This window comes from Triturus cristatus, chromosome 3_1 (assembly GCF_964204655.1).
Source record: "Triturus cristatus chromosome 3_1, aTriCri1.1, whole genome shotgun sequence".
In the NCBI taxonomy this organism is placed as follows: domain Eukaryota; kingdom Metazoa; phylum Chordata; class Amphibia; order Caudata; family Salamandridae; genus Triturus; species Triturus cristatus.
Genome location: NC_140583.1, coordinates 757,751,660 through 757,778,892, shown reverse-complemented (window position 1 = coordinate 757,778,892; position 27,233 = coordinate 757,751,660). Strand labels below are relative to the sequence as shown.

The 27,233-nt window shown below is 46.0% G+C and overlaps 1 protein-coding gene across 7 annotated transcripts in view; it reads right to left on the bottom strand.

Moving 5' to 3' along the window:
• BRSK2 (BR serine/threonine kinase 2) overlaps nt 1-27,233 on the bottom strand; it is a 672,447-nt gene that overhangs the window by 108,974 nt on the left and 536,240 nt on the right. For 4 of the 7 annotated variants that reach the window (XM_085644912.1, XM_085644916.1, XM_085644914.1 and 1 more), the window contains exons 14-15: nt 21,641-21,664; nt 4,045-4,105 (exon numbers count right to left, since the gene is read on the bottom strand). In XM_085644912.1, coding sequence (XP_085501038.1) covers nt 4,045-4,105; nt 21,641-21,664 — 85 coding nt within the window. The remainder of the gene's footprint in view (nt 1-4,044; nt 4,106-21,640; nt 21,665-27,233) is intronic. The other 3 variants (XM_085644913.1, XM_085644919.1, XM_085644917.1) reach the window with 1 other exon arrangement.

Sequence of the window (27,233 nt, the reverse complement as noted above, 5' to 3'; positions counted from 1 at the left end):
CCTTTTAAAAATATATTTTTTTTAAAGCAAACACAGAATTGGTGCTCTGCTGACCCCAGAAGGTCACCATTCCTGTTTTGGCCACCAGCTGCAATTTGTAACCTATCACATGAATAGTAAAGAGGTAGGTTGGATCTGACCCATGTGGTCAGATCCAACCATTGGTGTACAAATTGGGACAACTTTTGTGAATGGAATTTTTATGCATCTGGTTCCTAGCCTCTTATGACAGCTCACTAGAGATCTGATAAGAGTGTTAGAACATCTCGAAAAAAAGATCATAACTATTTACAAAATTGACATTTTAGTACGAGGGTTTGCAGCGTGTCAAAGAACTGATGCCAAGTACAAACATGCACTTAGTAGACGTAATGGGTATCCCAAGTAGCCGGCAGTCTCAAACATTAAACATTGCCCACGCTTTCATGGGAGGGCGTTACACAAGAGCATTGTGAGATCCCCATAGCTGAAAGAGAATCGTTCTATAATAAGAAAAATTATTTATATCTAACTCATCATCACTCATCAATTATCCAAACGCAACCATTGTGACAAAAGCAACAGCCAATTGGCAAGCAGAGAGGAAAACTATGCAAAACCATTAAAAAAATGAACGCAAGAAACTCTCATCCAACAGCAAAAACAAGCATCACTAATCTGCTGTCTATATTCAACTAGCCCATTGGTAATCTGTGATCTAAAACTAATCTAATGTATTGACAACGAGGAAAGTTGTCAATACACATTTACTATCATCAGGTAGACTCAACTAACTCATTGTTAGCTTCTCATCTACAGCTAAGCAAATGTATTGAGCATCTTTCATCTGAAAAAATACAACCTAGCAATAACATTGCCCGTAAAACTGATATGACCCTTCAGTGGCAGGTCATTGTAAAAACAATTGACACATCAGTAATCTGCCGTTTTAATATAATATAATCTGTCACCAGAAACAGAGCAAATCGACCAGAAAATTGGTGTCAAAAACAAAGCTACCAGTGTATTTTTATATAAAACAAAGATTGCCCATCAATAATGTAATAACCAGTGCTACCACATAAATTAGCCATTAAAAACTCCACTCATTAATAATCCATTATCAAAGATAAACTACACCCTCAGCAGCCTAATAATAAAGTTATAGATCAGTAAAATGAATAGTTTACCCATGGGTGGTTATCTAAAGTAACTTAACAATCGATGGCCCAAGGTAATAGGGATCAATAACACAACCAAAAAATATCTGTAGTTGTATATCAGCATATTGCTTGATATAAATGCTTTGTCCTAAATGTCACTTATAAAAGGGTTGGTTTAGATTGTCTAGTACTAACTCGGCGATTTTTCTGTAAATTATATTTAGGACGCTCACCATACCAAATCGGTTAGCTGCCAACCTATAGATAAACTAGACTGCCAGCATTTCACTAAATCCATAGATTAAATTAAGGCATCATCTGTCAGCATTCACCCTTGAACAACAGAACCGATAACAAATGTGGAATGACATCTAAACCATCTCTGCAACAACAGAGGTTAGTTGTCTCCTACACTCCTTTATAGCATCAACTCTCAAGTCGCTTCTTTTTGTTAAGTCGGGAGCATCTGCTGCTTCCTTTCTTCCTCAAACCCCTTCTACCCTGATGATGGGTATCCTGCAGCATCTAATTGGATAAAAGGTGACCCTATGAGAACTGTTCTAGAATTGTGTATGTAGGATAGTGATTGGCAAGAAATGCAGGCCAAGCCAGAGCGCTGGGGGAGAAGGGGCAGGAAAGGTGGTGAGGCGGGAGGTGGCAATGATTGGGGCAGCACTGGTTCCGGCAGCGTGCAGATGGCGAGAGCAGGACTGTTGCTAGCAGACACACACAAAAAGCAGGTGGGTGGGAGGAAAATGGGCGCTGAGTCTCTCCTTCTACCCCAGTGAGGAAAGAGAGGGCGTGCCAGTCTAAATCCCACCTTAACCACGTGAGCACCGGATGTGTGGCCAAGAGTCCTCAGCAGCGAGACTTTCCGCAGGGAGCTGTTGTTTCCTAAATGGAAATGGTGCTGGGGGCCTGGGCATCATTGCATAATGACATAGCTCAATGCTTTACTGTCTCAGAACAATGCACTGCATTTAAACTTGCGCTCTTCACCACCCATCAAACTCAGGGCCTTATTTATGAGGCCTTGCAAGACTTTTGCGCCACCATTGTGTCACTTTTTGTGGCTTAACAAATGTGCCATGTTACGTCCTATGTTGCGTCCTATCTAAAAAGTGACGCATCTAACCAGATGCGTCACTTTGCAAAGCCCTGCACTTCATTATACCTGCGTCAGGTATAATGTATGCAGGGTGGCCGTTCCCCCGCAAAAAGCCTCGTAGAAGTGGTGCAATGAAATCTATCAGATTTCAATGCGCCACTTCTTGGACGTCAATTCGTCAAAATCTTACGCCTGCTATGAGGCAGGCACATTTAACATGGGACTTGCCCATGTGTAATGACCCATTGCTGGAGTTGTCACTTTTGCGACACACTCCAGCAATGCGTCATTACAGTGCCTACAGATATATCAGAAATACAGACCTCCTTGCAACATGGAGTACCATACATTAAATACGGCGCATCCATCGTGTCGCAAGGAGGACGCAGGGAAAACTGTTGCATCATTGTTTTTACGCAGCGATGCAAGAGTTTTTATAAATGAGGCCCTGAATCTTTCTCTCTCTCTCTCCACCAGTCCCCACCCCTTACTTGTTTTTTATTTCATTTGTGCATTCATTCGCGTCACATAGTCTCTCTCTGTTGTGCACATGGTTACCTTCTCGCTCATAAGACCAACTTTAGATCTACAAACATTGTTCACCTCAACCACACAGCTTCTTGTGACGTCAGGATATGTGCATCTTTGGATTACTATAGACTCAATTCACTCAAAACTAAATACCTAATCAATTATTCATGATCCCGCCCAATCTACCTAATCACATACTGACTAAAGAATTCTGCTGTCAGTCATTCTCATGCCAATATAAATAAGGACATGTTGCTCCTTACTCCCGCTCCTAAAAGGTTTGCGTTTAATGTAAAGGGTAGAACTGTTGGTAAAGCGATTATGAGGACTTATGCGACAGCACACCGTATGGGTTCATATATATATACTGTAAATATGGCTCAATGAGAATGAATGAAACAGTCAATTTGCTCCTTCCTGAGTGCTTCATCGATTTCAAAGGATACTGTAGTTACTGAAACTAGGAAGGTAACGTAAAGGCAGAAAGGGTCACTGCCTAAGCTTTGAAGGGAACTAAAAATGGGGTTAGCAGTGACTCCTTGTGTCCATTCAGTGTATGGCAATGGGTGAGGTCTGTAGGCAGTACAAAAGCAGCGTTTCAGCAGGGACGTTCAGTGGACAATCTTAGTATGACATGGGCTGAGGTCTTGGCGGGGTCTGCTTCTCGGACAAAGGTAATTTTCATGTTCTGACTCTTGACGAGGAGGTGAGAGGCGTAATCAAGTGGCCAGAAAATGTCCACCAAAGCTAAAAGTCTGTTTCAGAGGTGCCTTCCATTTAAGTAAATTGGCGTGGTCTTGGTATAGTAGATGCATGGCTTACGGGCAGATGAACACAAGGCTCTTGTTTGAACCATAAAGGGTGGAAAGGACTACTGCAAGTGGGACGGGAAAGAGGGTGACCCTTGTAGGGTAGTTTCAGAAGGCCGCACGCTGCTGAAGGGGTTTGGGTTAGGTAAAAAAAGGACTGCTTGGCAATGATGAAAGAGAAAATTAGTTATTTTCTGCAACCACAGATGTACCAACAGACTGACATCCCAGAGATACCTGTAGGATTTGGGATAATGTATGTCATGATCCTCTGCCCCTGCTGTACAGACCCACGAAAGTCCCATCGGTGATCATTTAATTTACTTTCAAACACAACCCCCACCCTTCTTTCCATCCAAAAGTAATGTGATGGGACAGAGAGTATTCTTGGTGAGAGGTTAATGGCAGTTACCTGGGGAGGCACTGTGTCTGATGGAGCCTCAACGTCACTTACCCGTGGGCTACTGAGTGGGCTGGTGGAAAGGCCGGAGGAGGCTCCACTGATGGACCGTGACCTGTGGGGACACAATAAAAAAAGAGTCCTGAGAAACTGCTGTAGGTTGAGAGTTAGACTTTACAGGAGAAGAAGCCAAAGGGCGGAGCTGGAAGGATCAATGGCCGAAAGGCACAGAGGTGCAAGACAGGAGGCCACTGGGGAGGTGTCAGAAATGGATGATGAACCACCTAACTCCTGTTAAAGTAGGCAAACCAACATACCAATAAACAGAATCTGTTTCTAACATTAACTAATTACAAGCGATAAAATGGAAGAGAGAGAAATTCAATATCTTGTCAAAGTTCACTCAATGCTTGCGTGCATCTTGGACATATCACATGCAAAGCTATAGTCACTAAATTGCAAGTCCTCCCAATGTATTCAAGAAGCAGTAATTCTCTGAATCACTGCGGTCACTCAGTGGAGAAGAGCCTGTCTCACTCAAACACCACATGGTTGGAAGCACGAGGTTCTGGAGCCTGGGTGTTCCCATCGCTGAGCAAGCTGAGTGCCAGGACTGCGAGTGATTTCCCTAGAATGAGGAATAACACGCTGACCCAAGAATACACGGTCAAATTCTACATAGCACCAAATCTGCACACATTTACCATCAGGTTGGACCAGGTAGTAAAAGTCGCGGGGGGTTTTTCATTGGACGTGGGGATGCTGAGGGTGTCACGAGGGGAGCGTTTCTTTCATTTCAATCATAATGATCTTTCCCGCTCTCCATCCTGAAGTAAGGGGGTGGGCGGGGCCATGTCAGCAGCGCCCACAGCCCCTTTAGCTCCTCACAAGTTTCCAGGTACGGTGTGCTAGGGGAAGAAAGTATCAGTCTGGAGGTTAAGAACCCCCTAACTCAGGAACCTTGTAGGTGCCCAGAGCAGCCTCCTCCCCCTCCTGAGGGGATACCGCTCCAGACAGCTCGCAATGAGGGCCTGAGTGTAGAGATCATCTGAAAAGGAACCCGAGTCTCCACAGCATTTTCGTAAGAGAAAAGTGTACACCAGAGATTTATGTTTTATGGAAAATACCCCATAGAAAGGATATCCTACAGTCACTTCATATCAGAGACATGCCGGCCAGCCGCAGTCTCGCTAACTGCATATCTATCGGAAGACTTTAACTGATCGTTATTAATTTGTGATCGGACGCAAATAGTTTAGAATCAATGTACCATTTGCAACTGAGATAAACAACAAACAATAGCAATGTTATCTTTGTTTACTAAGTTGTCAGTGAAAAAGTATGCATATGAGTAGTGCAAATAGAGATGAATGTGTTCATGAAGAAGGATGTGGATTGTATGAATATATAATATTGAAATTAAGAAAAATTGTAATACGGAATGTCCAAGATGGAGGAATATATGGACTTCATCCGCCTTGCCCAGGCAGGTTCAACATTCCTGCAATTTAGGTATGACGTGCTGCTGAGGGTCACGTTTACCTCAACATGGGCTTCATCCCTGGACAGGTCTACTCTTTGTCCGGCATGTATGTTTGCTAGTAAGAGCGAAGAGCATTTATTATTATTTTGTGCAAAATATTCTGCACCGAGAGCCAGGTGGATAGCACGCATGTGTCGCCTTCTGTTTGAGAAACTGCGTGAAAGCTCTTAGAATTTGTAAATGTGATCCCACTAAGGTGATAGTTATTGTGGTCTATGAATTTTTGTCTGCTGCTTAATCAATTAGACAAAAAGTGACTGTCAACCTATCTATGATTAATAGAAATTAACTGTTGCACGTGTGTCCTTCTTATTTCCTCTTTGCACTCATTCTGGTTTGTATGTTATGGTTGTTGAGAAACAGTATATTGACATACGATATTTTACCGATTTCATCTCGAGGTATTTATTGTTCTACATTTGTCTATTTATAGGTGATGGGTGTATTAATGAATTGTATTTTGAATGAAAAATTATTGCATGTTGTATTTTTAATTTGTAATTGTAGATGAACTACTATGTTCGATAAGCGAGAAAAATAAATAAAACAATGTAATGTGAATTTTGAAGATTGTGCTAATTTGTAAAATGCATTTTCAATGTCATTGGAAAAATGAAGTTGATAGCCTTAATGTATGCTTGAAAATTGACATTTAAATCAAAAGTGGTAAATCTTAAATCACACATAAAAAACACAACAGGTAAACTTTGACATTGTTCACTGCCACAAGGGTTTGCGTCGGAAATACCTATAATGTTATTGACAGTCTCACCAACAATCACTGTTTTACTATATCAGAAAGGAGGATAGGTTAGGATATTTAAGTAATGGCGCGTATAAGATTCTGCACTACATTCACTGCACGATCTTAGCATTCTTGCTCTGAATCCACTATGTTTCACATTTAAATGTTCTCCCTGGAACATTCACTGACTCTCTCAATGAAGCTGTAAATATACAGACACAGTGATAAAAATGACAGCGCCTCAGTGTAACAAGTTCTATTTATCGCGCCCGTAAAAAGATGTATCCCCCGGGTTCGGAATTCAAAGGGTGCGATAAATAGAACTTATAATGCGTTCCCGCATCAGCTTTGACCTGCAAACATGTATTCCCCCGGGCAAAACCCCAAGGGCTTGGAAGATTCCGGCCCACTCGTAACTCGTAATGGCGACCCCCGTGCAAACAGTTGTATGGCTGTCGAATTCAGCAGAGCACGTGTAATCGAAGTCATTAATGTGTCATTCACTACAATAACACATCATTCTCAATCCAAGATTGTCTCTAGTCTCCACGCAGTCCATTAACATTCTCAAAAGCCCCTTCAGACCAGGGCCTTACTGTCAGCCCGTTCAATACCACCCATCGATCTGGTGAGCAATCCTCACTCCGGGCTTCAAAAAAAATATTTATCATGTCCAATCATCTCTAAGTAGAAACAAATCTAAAACCAGCGCAGGTGTCTCTAGAAAAAACACACAGTGAGCTGAAATATGGAAATAATCTTTTCAGGGTGAGTTCACGTGCCTCCCAGAGGGCCAAGGAGAAGTTTTGGCACCAGACCCCTTGACAACAAAGCCAGTCCTTGGATTGTGCCCCTGATCACTTGGATGAGAAAACCAAGACTCTTCACCCACCCTCCCCCAGGTCTGCAGGGATATAGATGGATGGCCCCCACAGTGATTGTGGTCATGATGAACAAGTAGCTGTATGAGAAGGAACTTGCCTTTTGTCGCTTAAGACAATCATGGAGCGACACCGAAGACAATCATGGAGCGAGGAAAGTAAGCGCTGTACGCCTTGTGAGTGTTAATTCCACCATCTTGCATGTGCGCCTGGGTGTCATGGTGTTAAAAACGCACACAGCTGAGAAACATGGTGGATCTTTCAGGAATCACTCTCCAAAATATTAATATTGGACCTGGCTGTCTGGTGAACAAAGGGAAGTGAGGAGTTAATTTGTAAATTGAATACATACATTGAAAAAAGTGCTGTGTCCCATGGCTTTTCTTAGGGCAAAGACCACCAGCTCTGCAGAATACGAAGGATGCCCAGCCTTGATTCCACCTCATGCATCTTTCTTTCACCGTCCTATTCTTCTTGTCAAAGACTGGTGATGAAAAACATGACACCTCGCCCAAAAATGAGTTGTGTTGCCCATCCTCAGGAACCACCATCAACAATGAGGTGCTAGGTAGGCCCCTACTTGTGACAGCTTCGCTCTCTGCCTATTGTCTAAACAGCATCCATTGCCAGATCCAGAAGGCGACCCAAATACAAAATGGATGCTGTCCCGCTCAACAATTAAGAAAAGCTGGGGATTGAGAGGACAGTCTTGTAGTTAAGGACAGCAAAAGAAGAAAGAGCTTCTTGTCCAGGTACAAGATGTTGGCATTCATACACCTATTCACAAACTGAGCCCCTACAGGTTCACAGAAATGTAGTGCGGATTCACCTCAGACGCGTTTAGTGCTCTAACGTGGAGGGATCTTTTCAGTCCCTCCACTAGGTATATTTCTATGAAGCATGTGAGAGGGGAGTGTGGGTGAGTGGAGAAGTTTGCTACCAGCAGTCTGAGATGAACCAAAGTGACAAGGAAAAAGTCATTCTTGTCCACCTTGACACTGTTTTAACATTCAAACGCTTCCGTCTGAACTGTCTGACGCTAACCCTTGCAGACCAATGCCACCCACCTCAAAGTTCCCCCTAACAGTTATTGCTGCCCGCTGAACTACCTGCCCCCATGGGTTAATCCTTTTCTCTGCATCTCCTATTCATGGGTGGGCAGCAGACGGGTCCTGTTTAATGCTGAAATTTGCCCACAGTGAAACCTGCTTTCATCCTGTACCGGGCCAGGCAGATCTCCTTCGTGAAGGGCCCCAAGAAGGACACAAACTGCTCATACAACACCAGCCGTAGGAGCAGGCTGAGAAAAAGGGAAAAGAGTAAGAAAAGATAACTTTATAGCAAAGCATGTGCCCAAAAAAGGCTCAGTGAGCAAATGCAAACACCTAGCAGGAGCAGGTCAATTCAATCAAATCGATCAGGGTGGTTGGCAATAACACCTACCACTGACAAACCCTTGCCAAACCACAGTATTGTGGTGGTAGCACAGTGTTAAATGACCACCTCTGGTGGGACTGCTAAGGTGTCACAAATATGGTTCTAGATGGGTTGAGAAATCAGAAAACACATGCCACATCCTAGAATCCAGAGAGAGGCCACGTGTCTGAAAATTGGTGTCTTTTCCATGGACGAGCCTATAAAGGCTCATCCCCTATGAGGACCATGACAGCTCTCAACCCAGGCAGGTAAACAAAGGAAAAAAGTGCTAGGCAGACAGGCCTACACTACAATAACCAAACAACACAAACTGGAAGGAGGAGTGTAATTACTGCCAGAGGCATTAAGAAGGCTGGAATCAGGAAACAGGCATAGGAGAAACAGAATCAAGAGAGACAACAGGAAGACTTGTGCGACAAATCTATGTTAACATAATAGAACATTGCATAATAGTACACAACATAACAGAAACAGTAATGTTAGAGGAGAAGTAATAGGGATGTGAGAAGCAGAGCAAGGAATACAAGAAAGAAACAAACAGGAGATTCAGGAATGCAGACAGCAGTAGGACAGTGTTGCATATATTAGTAAGTGTATGTGCCCTTTGTCTCCTTGTGCCTGCCCGAGTGCTTTACGGTATTTGAGTCTAGAATGTGGGTAGTGAGGGGAGAACGGAGAGATGTAGTTGGTGCGGGGAAGATTAGAAGTGTATTGCTGTGGGCTAGAATAAACGTAACTTCTTCTACAACTTCCACTGTTTTCGTGACAGCCTTACAACATAAGAATTGGTGATGGGATTATTCAATAATGTTTGGTCTTGGAGTTGATGCTTCGCGCCATATTAATGCTTTCTCCATGTATAAGTCCATCTGGTGAGTGATATTAGTTGTGTGTATACACAGAACTTCTGCCACACCTTCGTGGAGCTTTACCTTATTGAACTTTGACCATTGGTAATGGTCCTCCGGAATGCTCATGATGCACAACAAAGACTTGGTGCATTCCACTGCACTGATGGTTTAGCACAGCAGCGATACACATGCATGTGTACACACCACATCAGACGCACCAACTTATACTCATTGCGCGTGTGCCGCTGTCTTAGGGTTTTAAACCTTTCCAACCTGTGAGGCTTGCATTGCACTACTGTGATACGCACACACCGCCATCTTTAAAACCTGAAATTTATTAATGTTGGTATTTTACAGTGCATTTTTGGAATACGCACACAAAATTCTGATGTCTTCAAAGAACTGTGCGTTCCACTGTGCAACCCTGCACAACTGCAATAAGCATGCAAGGTGCAAATTCAATTAACAGCGTTGTGTCACTATAAGTGACGTTCTGTACTTCATTACATCCATTCGTGAGTACTACAAAAAATTCTTAAACCTTTTGGACGCATATGCGGTTTAGTCTAAGGTGAGAATTTATATTTCCCCACCACTATGACAACAGTCAACCCATTTAATTTTTCTCCTCCACACCCTTTCCTTACAGCAGGTGGGGAACCTAGTATGAAATGGGAAGAATGGTGAAAATATTTTAATATAATATTATTACTTTTGAAGTTGAACATTTATGTCCGGAACACAAAAATACATTTTTACCCCATTGTCTAGGACCAGATGACAGAAAAATGTATGGCAGTATAGACAAAAAAAAGCTGCCATTGGTGATGCATGAGTTTAAGTGATAGAAGACATCAACGCATATTTTCTTTTCTCATTGTGAGTTGCAACAGAGACGTTTACATTTTTTCTTCGCAGGCAGGAACCTGTTGAATAAAATGGAGGTTTAAGTTTCTGCTTTAAAGAGAACTTGGTTGCGGCACACTGGACCAATGAGTAAGCATATGTGTGGACCTCAGAGATCGTAATAGAAATATTTACATAGACAGAATTTCCCTGCAGAGAATAAACACACTTTTAGTAGTCTCAAAGGATATGAAATGGTTTTCTATCATAGATTTAACTGTGTCATATCATTAAGTGACGTTACACCCAGAGTGTAGGAATCTTACTACTTTCCTTACATTGGTAGGATGTCTTTAATTTAAAAGAGTACCTTTTGGATTGGCATCTGCTACTGTCCTGTTTCAGAGACTTACGCAGCAGATTATTAAAGGAACAAAAATGTAGTATATTTACAGAATGATATCGTGATAATGGGAAAAACGAAAAAAGATCATGATGACAAACTTTTGGAAGATTTAAATATACTGCAACAATATAGACTTGTGGCTGAATATAAGAAATGTAAATATGAACAAGACGAAGGAAGTTATTTGGAGTATGTGGTTGATGTGAATGGAATAATACAGAAGGGAAATCTGGTGGAAGCTTTGCTTAACGCCCCTTATCCACAAAACGATGAAAATGTAAGATCATTTTTGGATCTCTCAGAAAATTATGCAACGTTTGTTGTGAATCTCGCTATATTATCTTATCCCATTTGGAATCTGTTAAAGAAAAATGTTAATTTTGTTTGGGCTGTTGATTGTGATCAAACCTATAAGTTAAAAGAAAAAAATATCTTTTCTGCTCTTTTTCCTCAAGGTATTAGTCCCATTTTGTTGCAACTGATGTTATAGCTTTTGTCTCATGTTCTTTACCTCCAGCGGAAGAACATTTTTCTGAAATTGAGCGAAGTCTTAGCTAATATTTGGGCTTTGATTATTTCAGACACATTACTGTAGGTTGTGACCATAAACCCCTTACTACAGTCTTGACGACTGAAGGTCTTAGCAACACTTCTCCTTAATGTATGTTTCCTGTCTCTATCTTCGTTGTTTATTGCTAGTACTAATTCTGGCTGCTCCGGTCTCTTCAGTCTGTTTTATCTTTCTCTCTTTCTCTGATGTTGGTAGTACTAATTATTCACGTCATATAAAGGGGAAAGACGCATTGTTCTGTAAGGATATTAGACAAGATTTTTCTTTGGACAGGATTTTCTAAATTTCTGCAATTCACATATAGGGGATATCCAATACTTTAGTGGACAACCTGAGCATGCACATTTTGTCCTCAGTTAATATGTGTCCCCATCTGAGAACTTTTTCACAATTAATTCAATGGTAGACTTATTTGCTTCCAGTCTGAACGCAAACAAGGGAACATTTTGTTCAAGAGGAAAGGAGGAAAAAAACAGAGTAGTGGATGCACTTTCGTACCGGTGGCATCAGGGTCTCATGTATGCATTTCCGCCTTTTTCTCAAATTCTCAAATTCCTACACAGAGTAAGGAGGTAGAAAGCTTTTAGGATGTTCATAGCACCAGCATGTCCCTACTCAAATTAATTTTCTCTCCTGATAGCGATGAGAGAAACAGAGGAGTAGATGTTCCCTATGTGACCCTCTCCTCTCGTTTTTCCAGCTTTATGGAGGAAAGTTCTGGGGAGACTCAGGTTAATGGCCAGGAGGTTGAGAGGTCAGGAATGAGAAATAGAGGGGTGCCGGAAAAATTGGCTACTACTCTGCAGGCATTTCGAAGATCCTCAACATTCAATCACTATGTTAGGGATGGGGCATCTTTAGTAGATGGAGCGGGGCTAAAAATCAAGATCCCAGAAACACTGATCTAATTGAGGTTATGCTATTCCTTCAAGACTGTTCTACTTTGGGTCTTAGAGTGGACACATTAAAATTAAGTGGGCAATAATTAGAGCTTTTAGAACTTCTAGGGGGAATCTTTCTGATGAGAAGGAGTTGTTTTGATGCCTGTTTAAAGGTTAAGTAATTCCTTCTCTGCAGTTTTCCAGTTGGGTATGTTGTTGGTGCTGAAGGCTTTAAAGCATCCTCCGTTTGAACCACTTGAGTCAGTAGATATTAGGAACTTGACCCTGAAAACTTTCTTTTTGGTCACATTTGACTCATCTAGGAGACTAGGTGAATTGTGATCCTTGTCTGTAAGGATCCTTTCTGAAGGATTTTTGAGGATAAGTTTGTCCTGAAGACAGGTCTTTCCATTGTTCCCAAGATTAATTCAATTTTTCACAGGGATCAGGAGGTCATTCTAACTGAATATTGTTCTTCTCCCAAGAGAGATGAGGACAGTAGAATCCATAATCTGGATGTAAGAAGAGCTCCCCAGATTTCTTTACACAGAGCAGCAACATTCAGAGTCTATGAGTATATCTTTGTGAATGTTGGCCCGGTAAAAAGGGGTGGAAAGCCAGCCATTACTTCTTTAAGTAGGGCCGTCAAGTCTTTGATCTCTATGGTTTATAAGGCAGCGGGCCAGGCTTCACCTATAGGAGTTCAGGGCAGCTCCACTAGGGGAATGTCCACATCTGTGACAGTGGTTCAGGGAGCTTCAATTACAGAGATTTGCAGGGCAGCCTCCTGGGCTTCTCCTTCCACTTTCGTTAACCAATATAGAATTGCTCAGATTATTTGGAATTGAAATTTTTGGGTCTAGAGTGTTATCCTCTATGAAGTAATAGAGGTATTTTGGATAGAATTCTTGTTATTGTCAATTAAAGTTTTATCTTTGAGCATGCAGCCTTAGTTGTGCTAGTATTCCTGTGTAATTTTCTTACTGTGAGGAATTCAAGCAAGGGAAGGATGAGGAGGCAGTGCCCCAATTATTTACCAGTAATTGCATTATTCAGAGTCCTGCTCCCTCGCTTTAATTCATTGCATCCCCCTGGTCGTGCTAGGCCAACAAATCAAAGTTGCGTCTGTGATGTTTAACGAACAGGAGGAATGAGGGAGGCGGGTCATTTTATTGACTGATTTACCTGATGATTGGTGTCTGGAGAGGCAAAACTGCCTCATACTGTGATGAATTAAAGTGAGGGAGTAGGACACCGAGTAATGCAAATACAGTTAAGTAATTAGGGCCTTTTAAGACAGTTTGGTCCTAAAGACACATGGACATTAAATGTGAGATTCTGACATGGGTGTACACAGTTAACAGAAACAGCTGCTTTGGGAGGAATATAATGTAAGTGGTGGGGGGGGGACAGCAGTAGTGTGGAGGCGGTGCAAGTAAAACCTGAACAAAAAATGCAATGGAAAAACTGCATGCAATGCAGGGACAGCAGGACTGAAAGTTAAGGTGCATGTCACCAGGTATCACAGGAGAGAGAGGCAAGTTGTGCAAGTAACACAAGGGCTGTTTGAGGGAGGGAGCTGTACAAGTAACACGTGCCCAACAGGAGTAAAAAGGGAGAAACGCCCATAACACCAGGGGCAGCAGATCTGAGAGAAGGGTATCGGGAGCAAGGGGCATCCTAAGAGACTCAGACAGAGGTATATGTGAGAGAACTACTGTGCATATCAGACAGGGACAGCAGACGAGAGAAGGATGCTGTGCGAGTCAGATGGAAATCAGGATTAAAAGGAATAGTAAGCAAGCTGGACAGGGACGAGAAATACTGTGCAGATGACATGAGCATCAAAAGTGAGAAGGATAAGAAGCAAGTTAAAAAAAATGTAAAGTAAACAGTGCAACATAAACAAGAAAAGGATAGGTGTGTGCAGTCAGGGCACTAATTGCCGACTTATGTGCCAGACGTAGATGAAAACCATAGGATAATGGATACAGGAAGTACCAAGTCAAAACATCAGGTTAAGGCTGACGCAGCAGCTCACAGTGGTGCGCCGGCTCAGAGGCGTCAAGCTGGGGTCATAGCCCTGGGTAGAGCCACTGCTGACCCCCACCACACCCAACGTAAAGACATCCTGCAATGAGGAACCACCACTCACTCAGCTGGGGCTTCACCAATTTGAACATTGGCAGCAGAGGGAGGAGACAGCGACATTGCACCTGCTTCCGGCGAGGGCACTGCAGAGATCAACTCAGGCAAAATCCACCCCTGGGCATCTAGTCTGCGGCAAGCTACCAGTATTGAATCCTAAGCCAGTGGATTCGGGTTCCTATGTATCCCCATGTAATCATGGAGGCCCAATAAACATAGCTGTGGGTTGCCGTCAAAGTGTCTATCTGTGACCCGACAAATAACTTGTAGTACGGTAGCCCAGTACGGAACCAACACCGGCCAAGTCCATGCCATTTGGTAGAACCCGGCATCAGTCATGGGGTAGTGGGAACACGCAGATGAAACCCCAAGAAATATGTTGTGAAGACATGGAGAGGTGAGGTACGCCCTGTGCAAGAAGTATAATTGAATACATTTAAATCTAGCATTTCAGGACACCTTGGGGTGAAAGCCAAGATTTCCTTCCAAGCTGAATCACTGACTACAGTTCCCAGGTTCATCGTCCAGCCCATGTGAGCCCCTTTCAACAGGGCCCTGTAGAGCAGCGTGACCGCCCTCGTCGTCCCCGTGATGAGGAACAGATAGTGGAGGCACTCATGCTCCGGAGGCTCTGCAGAATTTACCCTCTACCACGTACGGATCCTACTCATCAGGGCCACTGGAAAAGGAAGGGCCCCGCTGGAACATCATATGTCTACCTCAAGTCCAGGAAAGAGCTAGCTTCCTCCCCCCTGCAAATAGTTCACCCAGTATGGTGAGTCCAGCCTCTGGTCACAGGTGGAGACTGGCCCAACCTCCCAGCTGCTGTCGATATTGAGCAATCACCAAGGGTAGCTCACAGGTATATGGGACCCTGGTACGTGTCCTTTGTAATGCCCATGTCCACGTGTTGGGTCATTCGAACTAGGACATTTTCACCATTCACCATTGAGGCTGGGGTTGGTCAAAGCAGTATCCGGCTCAAAAGAGCTCTGGAAGGTGTCCAATGCTCCTGGTGGCCAACAGCGTCCCAGAGTACTGATGGCCACCGAGCGACCCACTGCAACTGAGCGGCTAAATGACAAATGTCATAATCCGAGCAGCCATTCCACCCTCGTACACACACAATTGGAATTTCTGCAGGGCCACCCTGCATCTCGAAGACCCTCAATATAATATAATAAGGATGCTATCCAATTCCTGAAAATACACACTAGGGAGCACGGCCAGCAAGGGCGTAAATAAAGTTGCCGGGGCAGAATCATCATCCAAGAAATGGCTATCCAACCACTGACCGATATAGGCAGGGTACTCCAAAAGGCAACCGACTGCCTTAGGGCACACATAGCACGGGCAAATTTACCCTCAAAGAGCAACCCTGGAGATCTATAAATATCAACTCCCATGTAACCAATGGAGTCACACTCGTAGTGTGGTGCCGGAGTGGCAGTAAAGGGGGAGGCGATCCTCCTCAGAGCTGGGTCGCAGTTCGTAACCGCAAGACTTATGACAGCTTCCCTCCAGGCCAGACAGGTGCCTGAAGGCCGACAAGGCTGCCACCACTCCGTCCAGGTCAGAAGGTCCACCGTGCATGTACAGCAGCATGTATACTGAATACAGCAAGAGATATAAACATTCAGCAGATACCTGCAGTCCTCGATAGTGTCCACCCTGCCGCACTGACAGAGCAAATGGGAGAGTTTCCTGCAAGCCGAGGATGTGAATCAGCTGGCAAATGTTGGGCAGGGTACTATGGGCAAGTATGAGACCTGTCTGATCGGGATGAATTAGATTGACCATTTGTGGCAAAATCCTGTTTGCCAGAATCTTGCTTGGAATTTTATATTCCACATTAAGCATAGCTAGGGAGTGGTAGGAGTCTACTAGCAGCAGAATCCTTGTCTTTCTTGGGTAGAGACACAATCATGGACTCGTGCAGAGAGGGTGGAAGCAAACCCTGCCGTTGCTCGCTGAAAAAACTTCCCCTAACTATGGGGCAAGTGGAGTACAATTCTATAGGCAATCCATCCGATCTGGGGACCTTGCCCCGGGCCATCTCCTTGATTGCACCCTGAACTTCTTGCACAGTAATATCAGCACCCAGTTGCCCTGTCATAGCAGGATATAGGACCGATGGGGAGGAATCTGCGATATAATCTAGTACATCTGACTCATTAACCTCTGTGCCTACTGCATACGGTGCACAATAGTAGTTCGGAACAACCCATTAAGGTCCTCCTGCATGAACACGTTTTGGCCCACAAAGTCTTTAAACTGCAGCATAGTGAGCCCTTGCAATATAAGCACTGTAATCATATTGTAGGTGTTCCACCATTGCAAACAATTTCTTCCGTTCTGGAAGCATCCGCTCTCTGCCCTCGGGTATCTTCCCAACCCTGGGGGGAGCCCATTAGGGACTGGTTTCCTGCCATCAAACGTCCAAGTGCAGTTGGGTGTGCACCCCTATCTTAATGGAGATACAGTAAGCGCACAGAACCATCTTAAAGTCTCCCATTCAACACCCTCCAACGACACCGAACCAGTGTTGTCAAGCCAAAAATCAGTGGTCCGCTCACGGAACGCTGTCTGGAATACCAGGCCCTTAAGCAGAGCTGGATCCAACTGCCAAATAGGGATACAAGATTTATGAGGGGACTACCTGAGAGTGCATAATAAGGGGCGATGGTCTGAATGATTCAGCGTCAGGTACTACGCATCCACCACTCTCTCATACAACGCATCTCAACATAGCACCCTATCCGGTCATACCTCTAAATCATGTAAACCAGAGTGACAGGAGTAAGCCTGAGATTTTGCACCCTCCAGCAATCTACCAGGCCCCAATGCTGCTCCCAAGTGCAGAATGCGTCTGCTAATTTATGCGCATGTGCCGAGCGCAATGGAGGATGGTACCTGTCTAAAGTTAAGTACGCTACACAATGGAAATCCCCTCCCAGCATCCTCGAATAGGACTGCATTGACAGCAGGAGTGTTAAGTGTAGGCAGTGCAGTACACCTGTCCTTGACATCTCCTGTGGAGTGCTCTGCCCTCAGAGTCTGATAAATGTGTCTCTTGCAGGAATGCAGCCCGACTCCCCTCTGCTTTAAATAATGCAGAACATTATAGCGCTTAGAGGGCGTGGAGAAGCCATGCATATTCCAAATGATCAACTGGTGTCGGTCAGCCATTTGAATGAGCTCTCATTCATCCCAGAGACACACCACCCCTGCACCAGCCACACAACCCGAGCGCCACTCGTCAGCCACAAAAAACAACCTCACCTGCTGCATACCCACCACTAACAAACCAAACAATAAAAAATATTGAAAAAACCCATAAATCACAGGAAACCGCCTCCTGGACTGTAATATGTGTACATCCTGTCAAAACAAGGTGAAGCAAGTAGCCTACAAACGAAGGCCCATCAACAAGGGCGAACCACGTCCATGTCGAAATACTCAAAAGGGGAGAAAGCCAGTCTGATAGTCAAACAGTGTGCAAAACAGTGGAAAATATTGCTTGAAGTAAAAGCCCCTTGCATGTGTCCAATTCCGCCCAGCCAGTAGAAAGAAAGTAAAGTTAGGGAAGCTCAGAAGGATATAATGTAGCCACCACATTGCAGCACCTCAAATGAGGCGAACACCTCCACAAATAAGGGTCAAATAATGGCATCTTTCGTGTCTGGAGTGATTCCTCGAGAGTGTCCTCTAGTCCTGGTACCATGGAGGTCACCAAACCTAAAGTGGACCCCCTGCAGGAACATGTCCCAGGGTGTGGTGAGCTCCCGCAAGGTCTCAGGGAAGCCACTGTCTCCACCACCCACATACATTCCTCAGCCGCCTGCTGTTTGCTACACCGGTTCACACCCCACCATGGTGAGTGCCTTCGCCTCTGTCTTGTCAGTCGATAAGGGGCTGCAGGTTCTGTGCACATTATCCCTTTGTCATAGCTTACTTGCTAGTCCCATGCCACAGCAGGATCCAAGAAAAATTGAGACTTGCCCTCTGGTTGCACTCTCACACGGGCTGGGAAAAGCAGGGAATATGGCAACCCCAACTCACGAGGCCTGACCTGCAATGAAGGAGGCATGCTGAGTTTGAACATGGAGGGTAAAATCACGATAGCCTGATTCCTTTGCGTTCTCCACCATGAAGGGGCCATGGTTGTGAGCTTGCTGATGGATGAAGTCTCTATTGCGGAAATGGAGAAATGGAGATGATGAGCCACCCCTGGGCAGGGTGGGGCCCACGACTCACGATGGAAAACAGGGAGTCTGTGCACCCGGTCCAAGGCATAGAAGTTAGACAGACCCTGTGGAGCTGTAACCTCCTGGAGCCAGTCCTCCAGAAAACTAAGCATGGAGTTGCCCTTCACTCTCTCTGGTAGTTCAACGATCCTGATGTTATTCCGGTGGCCTCTTCCTTCCTGGTCGTCCAGCCAGATAACTAGTCACCAAGTATGCACCTCTAACTCTGTGAGACGGCGTTCCGTAGGTTGGGCCCAAGGCAGTAAGGTTTGGTTTACGCCTCTAGGAAAGACTCCGTCCCTGCCACTTTCTTAGAGTCCTCACGTGTGAGATGTAGATCAATCGCAGGAGAGTCAATCTTGCCCTCCAGGTGTTCCCTGGTAGTATCGATCACCACCAGTAGCTTATCAAGTTCTTTGTCCAGGTGGGAGGTATTCCCGCCCCCATCGCCTTGCTTGTTCCCCTCCTGTTGGGTGCACAGAGGCATCATCCTTGGATTTCTGAGTGCAGATAAGGGAGAGCAAGGCTCCCCCCAAGTTCAATATAAAAAGTCAGTAGCAATAACACCAGGGAGTACAACACTGTCTGCCACAACCATGGCAGTGGCAATGTGTGGTTGCAATGCAGGCATGAGGAACCAAGGCCACCCTCAGCAGGAAAACGAGGGGTGAACCACATGCCGTACCACTCAACAAATGATACAGCAGTCCTAAAAGGCCTTCATGGGCAACCGGGGCAATCCCCAGGGAACAAGGACCCCAGCTCCAACTTGGGTGCCACAGAAACATCCAATGGCCAAAGCAGCAGGAGGGATGTGGAGCACCAACAGCCAGGCCTATCAAGGGCAGTAGCAGTCTATGCAAGGTAGGTAGCAGGGCACACATTGGGGGACGGGGATAGTACACTTAAGAGGCATCTGTGTTCCATGGGACCAGCAACGTTGGGGGCCTTGCCCTGCACCTGGGGTCCCCAGTTGACCAGGCCACTACCCCAGAGTCCAGTGGATCAGTCACAAGGCCCAAGGGCCACTGCTCGCAGGGTCACCACCGTCCCCCACAACCAGCAGTCCAAGAACTCATGGGCTAGGGAGGCCACCCCAACCAGCGCAGCACTCCTCACCTTGCAGTCTTGGGGGCGCTCCACATGGCACAACTGGCATGGCATCTCTCATATGCTCCTGGAGGCCACCACTGGGATGAGGCCCCTGAAGGGGCCTCGCCCGTAGAGTTGGGGGGCCGCAAGGAGCACTCTAGGCCCCCACCACTAGGCAAATCACTGAGATGTGAGGGGGAAGAATCATCCCTGCTAACAGCACCACCGAGGGTGACATGGCTGATTTTTCCAAGTGTTCGGTGGCCGACACGGGCGCGGAACAGGCCTCCAGACGACTATGGAGGAGGTGCTTGCACTCGGTCTTCCCAGGGTCCCTACTGATCAGAAGCACCAGCTCCTGCACTTGCTGCCCCCACCGCAGTGTCCGCATTCTGGGGATCCCAGGTCGTTGTCTGGTGCTGGGTGTGGTGGCCAGGAATGGCCGGGGGGTCACGGGCTGGTGAGGATCTTGCAATGCTTGCTACCTACAGCATGGCAGCTAGCTCCGCCCCCACAGGATTACGGTGCAAGTTATGCTGGGCAGCAGAAGTGAGAGGAATACTGTGTAAGTGAAACGGACACCAGGAGTGAGCAGAATACTGGCCATGTCAGGCAAGACAGCAGAAGTCAAAGAAATACTGTGCAAGTCAGACAGGAAATGCGGTTGTGAGAGCAATAGTGTGCAATTTGGGGAATTAGGCATCAGAGGAATATTGTGCAAGTCAGGGAAGGACACCAGTAGCACAAGAAAAACTGTGCAAATTAGATGAGTGTCAAAGGTGAGAGGAATACTGTGCAGGTTATACAGAAAATACTGTGTAAGTGAAACAGACATCAGTAGCGAGCAGAAGATGGAGAAAATCACACAAAGACAGCAGGAGTGAGAGGAGTACTCATCAATTCAAACAGGGACAACGTAAGTGAGAGGAATTCTGAGTAAGATGCACAGGGACACAAAGAGCATGAAGAATACTGTACAAGTGAGATAGGCATCAGAAGGAGTGAGAGGAATACTGTGCAAGTGAAACTGACACCAAGAGTGAACAAAATACAAGGCAGGTCAGGCAACACAGCAGGAGTTATATATAAATACTGTGCAAGTGGACCCGGGGATGCAGGCGTGAGAGGAATATTGGGCAAGCAAGACGGAAATCAGGCGTGAGAAAAATACTGTGCAAGTTTGACAAGGACAGCAGGCATGAGAGGAATACTGGGCAAGCAAGACGGACATCAGGCGTGAGAAAAATACTGTGCAAGTTTGACAAGGACAGCAGGCGTGAGAGGAATACTGGGCAAGCAAGACAGACATCAGGCGTGAGAAAAATACTGTGCAAGTTTGACAAGGACAGCAGGGGTGAGAGGAGTAGTATCCGAGCAAGAAGGGCATTAGGAGTGAGAAGAATACTATGCAAGGGGAGGTTATAGAGGGCAGTGCAGGTAATGCAGGGACAGAAATTGTAAGAACCAGTGTTGTACATGTAAACCAATAATAACAGGTGTCAGGAGGTGGGGTAAATAATAAAGGTATAGAAGGCAAGATAGGCACAGACTGAGAAGTTGTCAGGAGTTGATAACACACCAGTAACTTACCTATGATGCACAGTTAGCCTTAACCTGGGCCTGGTGACTGGACCATTCATAAACAGCCCCAGGCTCAGGAGTCTAAAGCACAGTCACCGACTGTGGCAAGCTAGAAGTAATTTCCCCTCCACAGTACTGGGGACAGGTGTCAAGAAATGCACTTGAGTTAGAGATTATTCTATTACCTTTTCTGTTTGAAGTACTTGCACATGTATTGCTTAGCCACAACCTTGAAACCAGCCCTACCTTTTCACTCCAAACTGATAGGGCCATTTTTGTCCAAGTGCCTCCTCTTCCAGATAACAACTGTCAGAGGCAAAGATGTCATTGACAAACAGCATCACATATTCACATGAAACAGATCCCCAAGTGGGGGAGCCAGAGGGTCTCACAACATGTAGAAGCCAAAATGGGAGCTTACCCAAAAGTATCAGCACTCGCAGTCCTTCCAGGGGGAAGATTGGGATAAGGAATTAAGGGTAAAAAGACAAGGGGATTGGGTGTCGGAACGAACCAGGAGTGGCAGGGCAGAGAGGTGTGGGGAAGCAAGTCAAAGGAGAGGTTCAGGGTCAGAAGGAGAGGGTTTGGCGAGGAAGCAATGGAAAGGAAATGACCAGGAAGATGTGTGGCGAGAGGGTACACGTATGGCGTGGCATCAGTGAGGGAGGGTGGAAAGGAATAAAGTTAGGAGGAAAAGGAAGAGGAAGAAAATAAAGATTGGGGGATAGAGATAAGATGAGGGTCAGAGAGGATACAGGAAGGATGGGTAGAACGGGAGGTGGTGGAGCCAGCATCAGACAGGTAGCAGGAAGAAGAGCACAGAAAACCAGCATGAGTACGTGTGCAGGCCTGGACACTTCACTCAATAAAAGGGTTCGTACAATGTCTCCCCTCCCCATCGCCCCACCATGCTCAGCTCAAAAGGCTGTAGAGTCTACTTCCTTCTCCTTGGCACTTCTGCAGATCAAACAATCTCCACCACCCAACGCAAATGAATTTTAACTGTGGCCAGGAGTGAGGGACCACTTCTGATTGCATGGTGTAATAGTGCCCCATCTCTCTCCTTCACTGACTAGCTGTGGACAATAGGCTCTCAGGGGCACATGCAACCTAAGATGGTCAATGACAAAGGGGCTGGAGATGGGTGAAGTCCCGGGATCTAATAACAGCTTCACAATGGCATATGAGAGGAGGGTGGGAGCGGAAGAGATTGAGAAGGGGGCCTCACGTAGTCCATTGCAGACCCTGTGTTATGTATGGCCTATAGTTCCTAGAGAAGAAGTTGTAACACTACATACTGGATGCTGAGTGGTGCTTCAAAGTGTCTCTTGCGTGATGGCTCATGCCAAGTGTAGTCTAACCGCCATGACTTATATGAGGAAGGAAGGAACGAGATCAGACAGCGGCCAAGCTGATATCTGCACCCTGGGATTCCTTGCTCTTCTTGATCTCATGGGAAAGTCATATAGACATAGCATCATCTAAGACTGACACTAAGCAACTATAGAGGTGCAAGCCAATCTAGCATATAGAGCCTGTAGGAATAATGCCTCATATTGAGCGTCTACACCAAAACACTGGAAAGCATGCTGGCTGCCACCCTGCGATGTTCTCGGCTCCATCAGCATTCTTTCATAGAGTATCTTTTCTAATGACATATAGCAATGAGGAAATGCTCAAAAACGTACCCTGCAAGCACGGGAGGACATAATGGGAGGGAGAATATGAAAGAGCTATTGAAAGTCAGAATAGACTTAAAACAAAACAATAAAGATTAGTTGTAGTGCCTACGCTGAGATTCACCGAGCCAATCAGACAGAATCTCCACACCTTGTCATTAACATTACCCCACAATTTAGGAAGTTCAGCTGTGCAAATTAAGATCCTCTGCTTCAGTGTGCGTTACACGTAGGAACCAATGGGAATCACTGCCCATTGCCATGTCTGGCTGATGTAAGTTACATAAAATGGCAATTTTATCAAATATTTTATGCTTATTTAAGTCTATTCCCTTACATATTCCCCATTCTGTCTTCCTGTAACCTGTGATTACAGCTTTAGATGGGGTATTGTAGGCTGCAACATTCACTTAGGTGCCTCTATCTCCCTCGGCTCAGTGGTGCAGGGCTCTTCTAAATTTTTAATACAGACAAACAATGGTCCAATCGGAAAAAGCAACAAGAGGCACAGGAGAACTGAATACATCAAAAGATCTCCTTCCACGATATGGAAAAGAAGAACAATCTCGTAGATTGAATCCACAAATACGAGGTTAGGGCAGCACGCAAGATTTCAAAAACAGACGATTAAAACACATGAATGCATGTCTGAAAGTTTATTAAATCACTTATAAGTCAGTCTCCAAAAACATTCTTATTCACACATTTTATTTAAAACTTTCAGCTCCACAAATGGATAAAGTGATAAAGATGAGTGCTCGGAGTAGGTGCTCGTGTGAATAAGGAGTAGAAAAAAAAGAAAAAGAAAAGTGGGGGTCCTTTAGACCTTTTCACAAATCATATTATTGTTAATATGTCAATGTTCGTTCATTAAGCCTTGATCGTTTGGATATCTGCGCAGAGTGGCAATAATTACATTACAACTGGACCACTTCCAGATGCGATATATGTTATATAGAAATGATATACTGGACAGGTTTCCAAGTACAATAATATGATTTGTGAAAAGGTCTAAAGGACCACCCCCTTTTTTCTTTTCCTTTTTCTTCTCCTTATTCACACAAGCAACATCTGTGAGCACTCACCTTTACCACTTTATCCATTTGTGGAGCTAAGAGTTTTTATTACAATATATAAATAAGAATGTTATTTGAGACGGACTCATAAGTGATTTAACCAAACATTCAGAAATGCAATCATGTGTATGTATCTTAATCTTCTGTTTTTGAAATCTTGCCTGCTGCCCTAACCTCGTAACTGTGAATTGAATCTATGAGATTGTTCTTCTTTTCCAAATAGTGGTAGGAGATTTTTTTTATTTTTTATAAATCTTTTTTTATTGAAACAAGGCATGACAGACGGAAAAAAAACCACGTTGCACATACATTGGCAATATCGTTATGCTACAAGTGATACTCGAGACATAGTGATCAAGGCTCAATAAATACAGTCCCCAATGAAACGTGTTCAGATGACATTCACAATATCCTCTCTCGATCTCAGAGGTTAACATATTTCTCCCCTGTGAGTGTTCCATTGCCCCCAAACTTGCGTCCATTTATTCGGGCACCCCCTGGCTTTGCATATGGACTTTTCCGTAAGCATACACCAGTCCATATCTTTACCCTATTCTCTGATACACGGTGGGCTCTGGTAGGAGATCTTTTGATATATGCAGTTCTCCTGTGCCTGTCGACCTGCCTGTCCCAGGCAGGTCGCTTCCCACGCCGCACAGCTCCACCTGCCTGTACCCGTGTCCCTGAGCTCGCCGCTGCCGCGAGTTCGAGGCCCTCCTCTCTGTGTGCTCGCTCTGCCCCTTTTTGCTTCACTTGTCTGATGGTGTATTTTCATATGTGTTATTCTGCTGTGTAGTAATCTGTGCTGCTGCGGATTTCCATTTTGTTTTGTTTTCTGCTTTCTGCCCGTTTTTTCGATGTACCCCTCCAGCGTTCCAGCCTTCGTTTGCCCCTCACACCGCTGCATCCCCTGCGGCCCGCCACCCTCGCTCGCCTATTCGTTCCCGCTCCCCGCCTCCCTGCTGCTCCTCCTTCCCACCTCCCCTTCTTATGGCGGCCGCGCCGCTGGCACACCAAAGACGGACCAAAGGCAAGCCCGTCTGCACCCAGACCGTGCCCAGTGCCAGACCCCCTGGCCCCCGTGAGCCCCACAACACCAGATGCTACTACGACAACAACATCCTCCACACACTCAACGCTGGAAGATCCACCACCTGCTTCCAGGCCGCTCCGAAGCACACCCACGGACCCTTCACCTGCCGAAACTGCAGCTTCACCAGCCAGCAAACACCTGCACATTCTGCGCCCCCACCAAGGCAGGCCACAACCACCTCAGATGCATACTGTTCAACACCCGCTCCGTCCATAGGCACGCCGTCAAACTCTGGGACCTGCTCGACTCATCCTCCCCTGACGCTGCTTTCCTGACGGAGACCTGGATGAACACCTCATCGGCACCCGACGTTGCCATAGCCATCCTTGATGGCTACAAGATCACCCGCAGGGACCGCACCAACAGACCGGAAGGAAGAATCATCATCGTCCACAGAAATACACTCAGAATCTCAACGAGCACCGAAGACACCATCAGCACCACCGAACACCTGCACTTCCAGATCCACATTGATCCCAACACCACCCTCAGAGGAACACTTGTTTACAGACCCCCCGGACCCCGGCCACAGTTCAGCGACTCTATCACCAACATAATCAGCTCACACGCCTTGGCCTCCACAAACTACATCCTCCTCAGAGACCTGAACATCCAGCTCGAGAACACCGATGACAGCAACTCCACCATACTGCTGGACAACCTCGCCAACCTCGGCCTCAAACAGCTCGTCACAACACCCACCCACTCCGCCGGACACACGCTCGACCCCATTTTCTCCACCAGCAGCCACGTCACCTTCAGCCACACCACTGAACTCCATTGGAACGACCACCGTTGCATCCACTTCTCCTTCAAGAAAACCACCGCACACAACCACCAGCAAAACATCCCCGACCGAAGCTGGAACAAGGTCACCGAAGACCAGCTAATCACCACCCTTGCCCGAGACCCACCAACCGACCACACCGACACCGACACAGCCACCCGCAACCTCAGGCAATGGATCGAAGACTGCGCCAACACTCTCGCCCGATCAAGAAACCCTCAAACAGACGCACCAACAGAAGGGCCAAATAGTTCACCGCCAATCTCTAGGCATCCAAGCAGGCCTGCCGAAGACTAGAGAAGAAATGGTGCCACGAGCAAACACCTGACAACCATGCAGCCCCCAAGAACACCAACCGCAGACACCACCAACTCATTCGAACCGCCAAAAGGACCTCCTTTAAGGAACGCATCGACAACAATGCACACAACAGCAAAGAGCTTTTCAACATCGTGAAGGAACTCGCGAACCCCAGCTACAATGACATACCGCCGTCACAAGACCTCTGTGACTCGCTAACCACATTTTTCCACCGCAGGATCGCAGACATCCACGACAGCTTCAACAGCCAGCCCCCCACGTCAGACACCCTGGACTCACCGCCCCCCAGTCTGACCGTCCGCCGGATCTCCTGGAACCACGTCAACGACAAAGACACCATCAAGACCATGAACACCATCCACTCCGGGTCACCATCAGACCCCTGCCCCCACATCTCCAACAAAGCGAGCTACATCATTGCACCCCAACTCCGGAAGATCTTCAACAGCTCATTCGAGACCGCCACCTTCCTGGAAAGCTGGAAACACGCAGAGATCAACGCCCTACTCAAGAAACCCAAGACAGACCCAAAGGACCTCAAGAACTTCCGTCCCATCTCCCTGCTCCCGTTCCCAGCGAAAGTCATCGAGAAGATCGTCAACAGACAACTGACCCAATTCCTCGAAGAAAACAACACCATGAACTCGTCCCAACCCGGATTCCGCAGCAACCACAGCACTGAAACCGCCCGCATCGCCACCACGATGACATCAGGGCCCTGCTGGACAGCGGCAAAACCGTGGCCCTCATCCTCCTGGACCTCTCGACCACCTCCGACACCGTCTGCCTCCACACCCTACGCACACGCCTCTACATCGCAGGGATCCGCGACAAAGCCCTGCACTGGATCACCTCCTCCCTCACCGATAGAACCCAGAGAGTCCACCTGCCTCCATTCCGATCCGAAGCCACCAAGATCACCTGCGGCATACCCCAAGTATCATCCCTCAGCCCGACCCTCTTCAACGTCTACATGATACCACTCGCCAACATCATTAGATCACACCACCTCAACATCCTCTCATATGCCGACGACACCCAGCTGAGCCTCTCCCTCA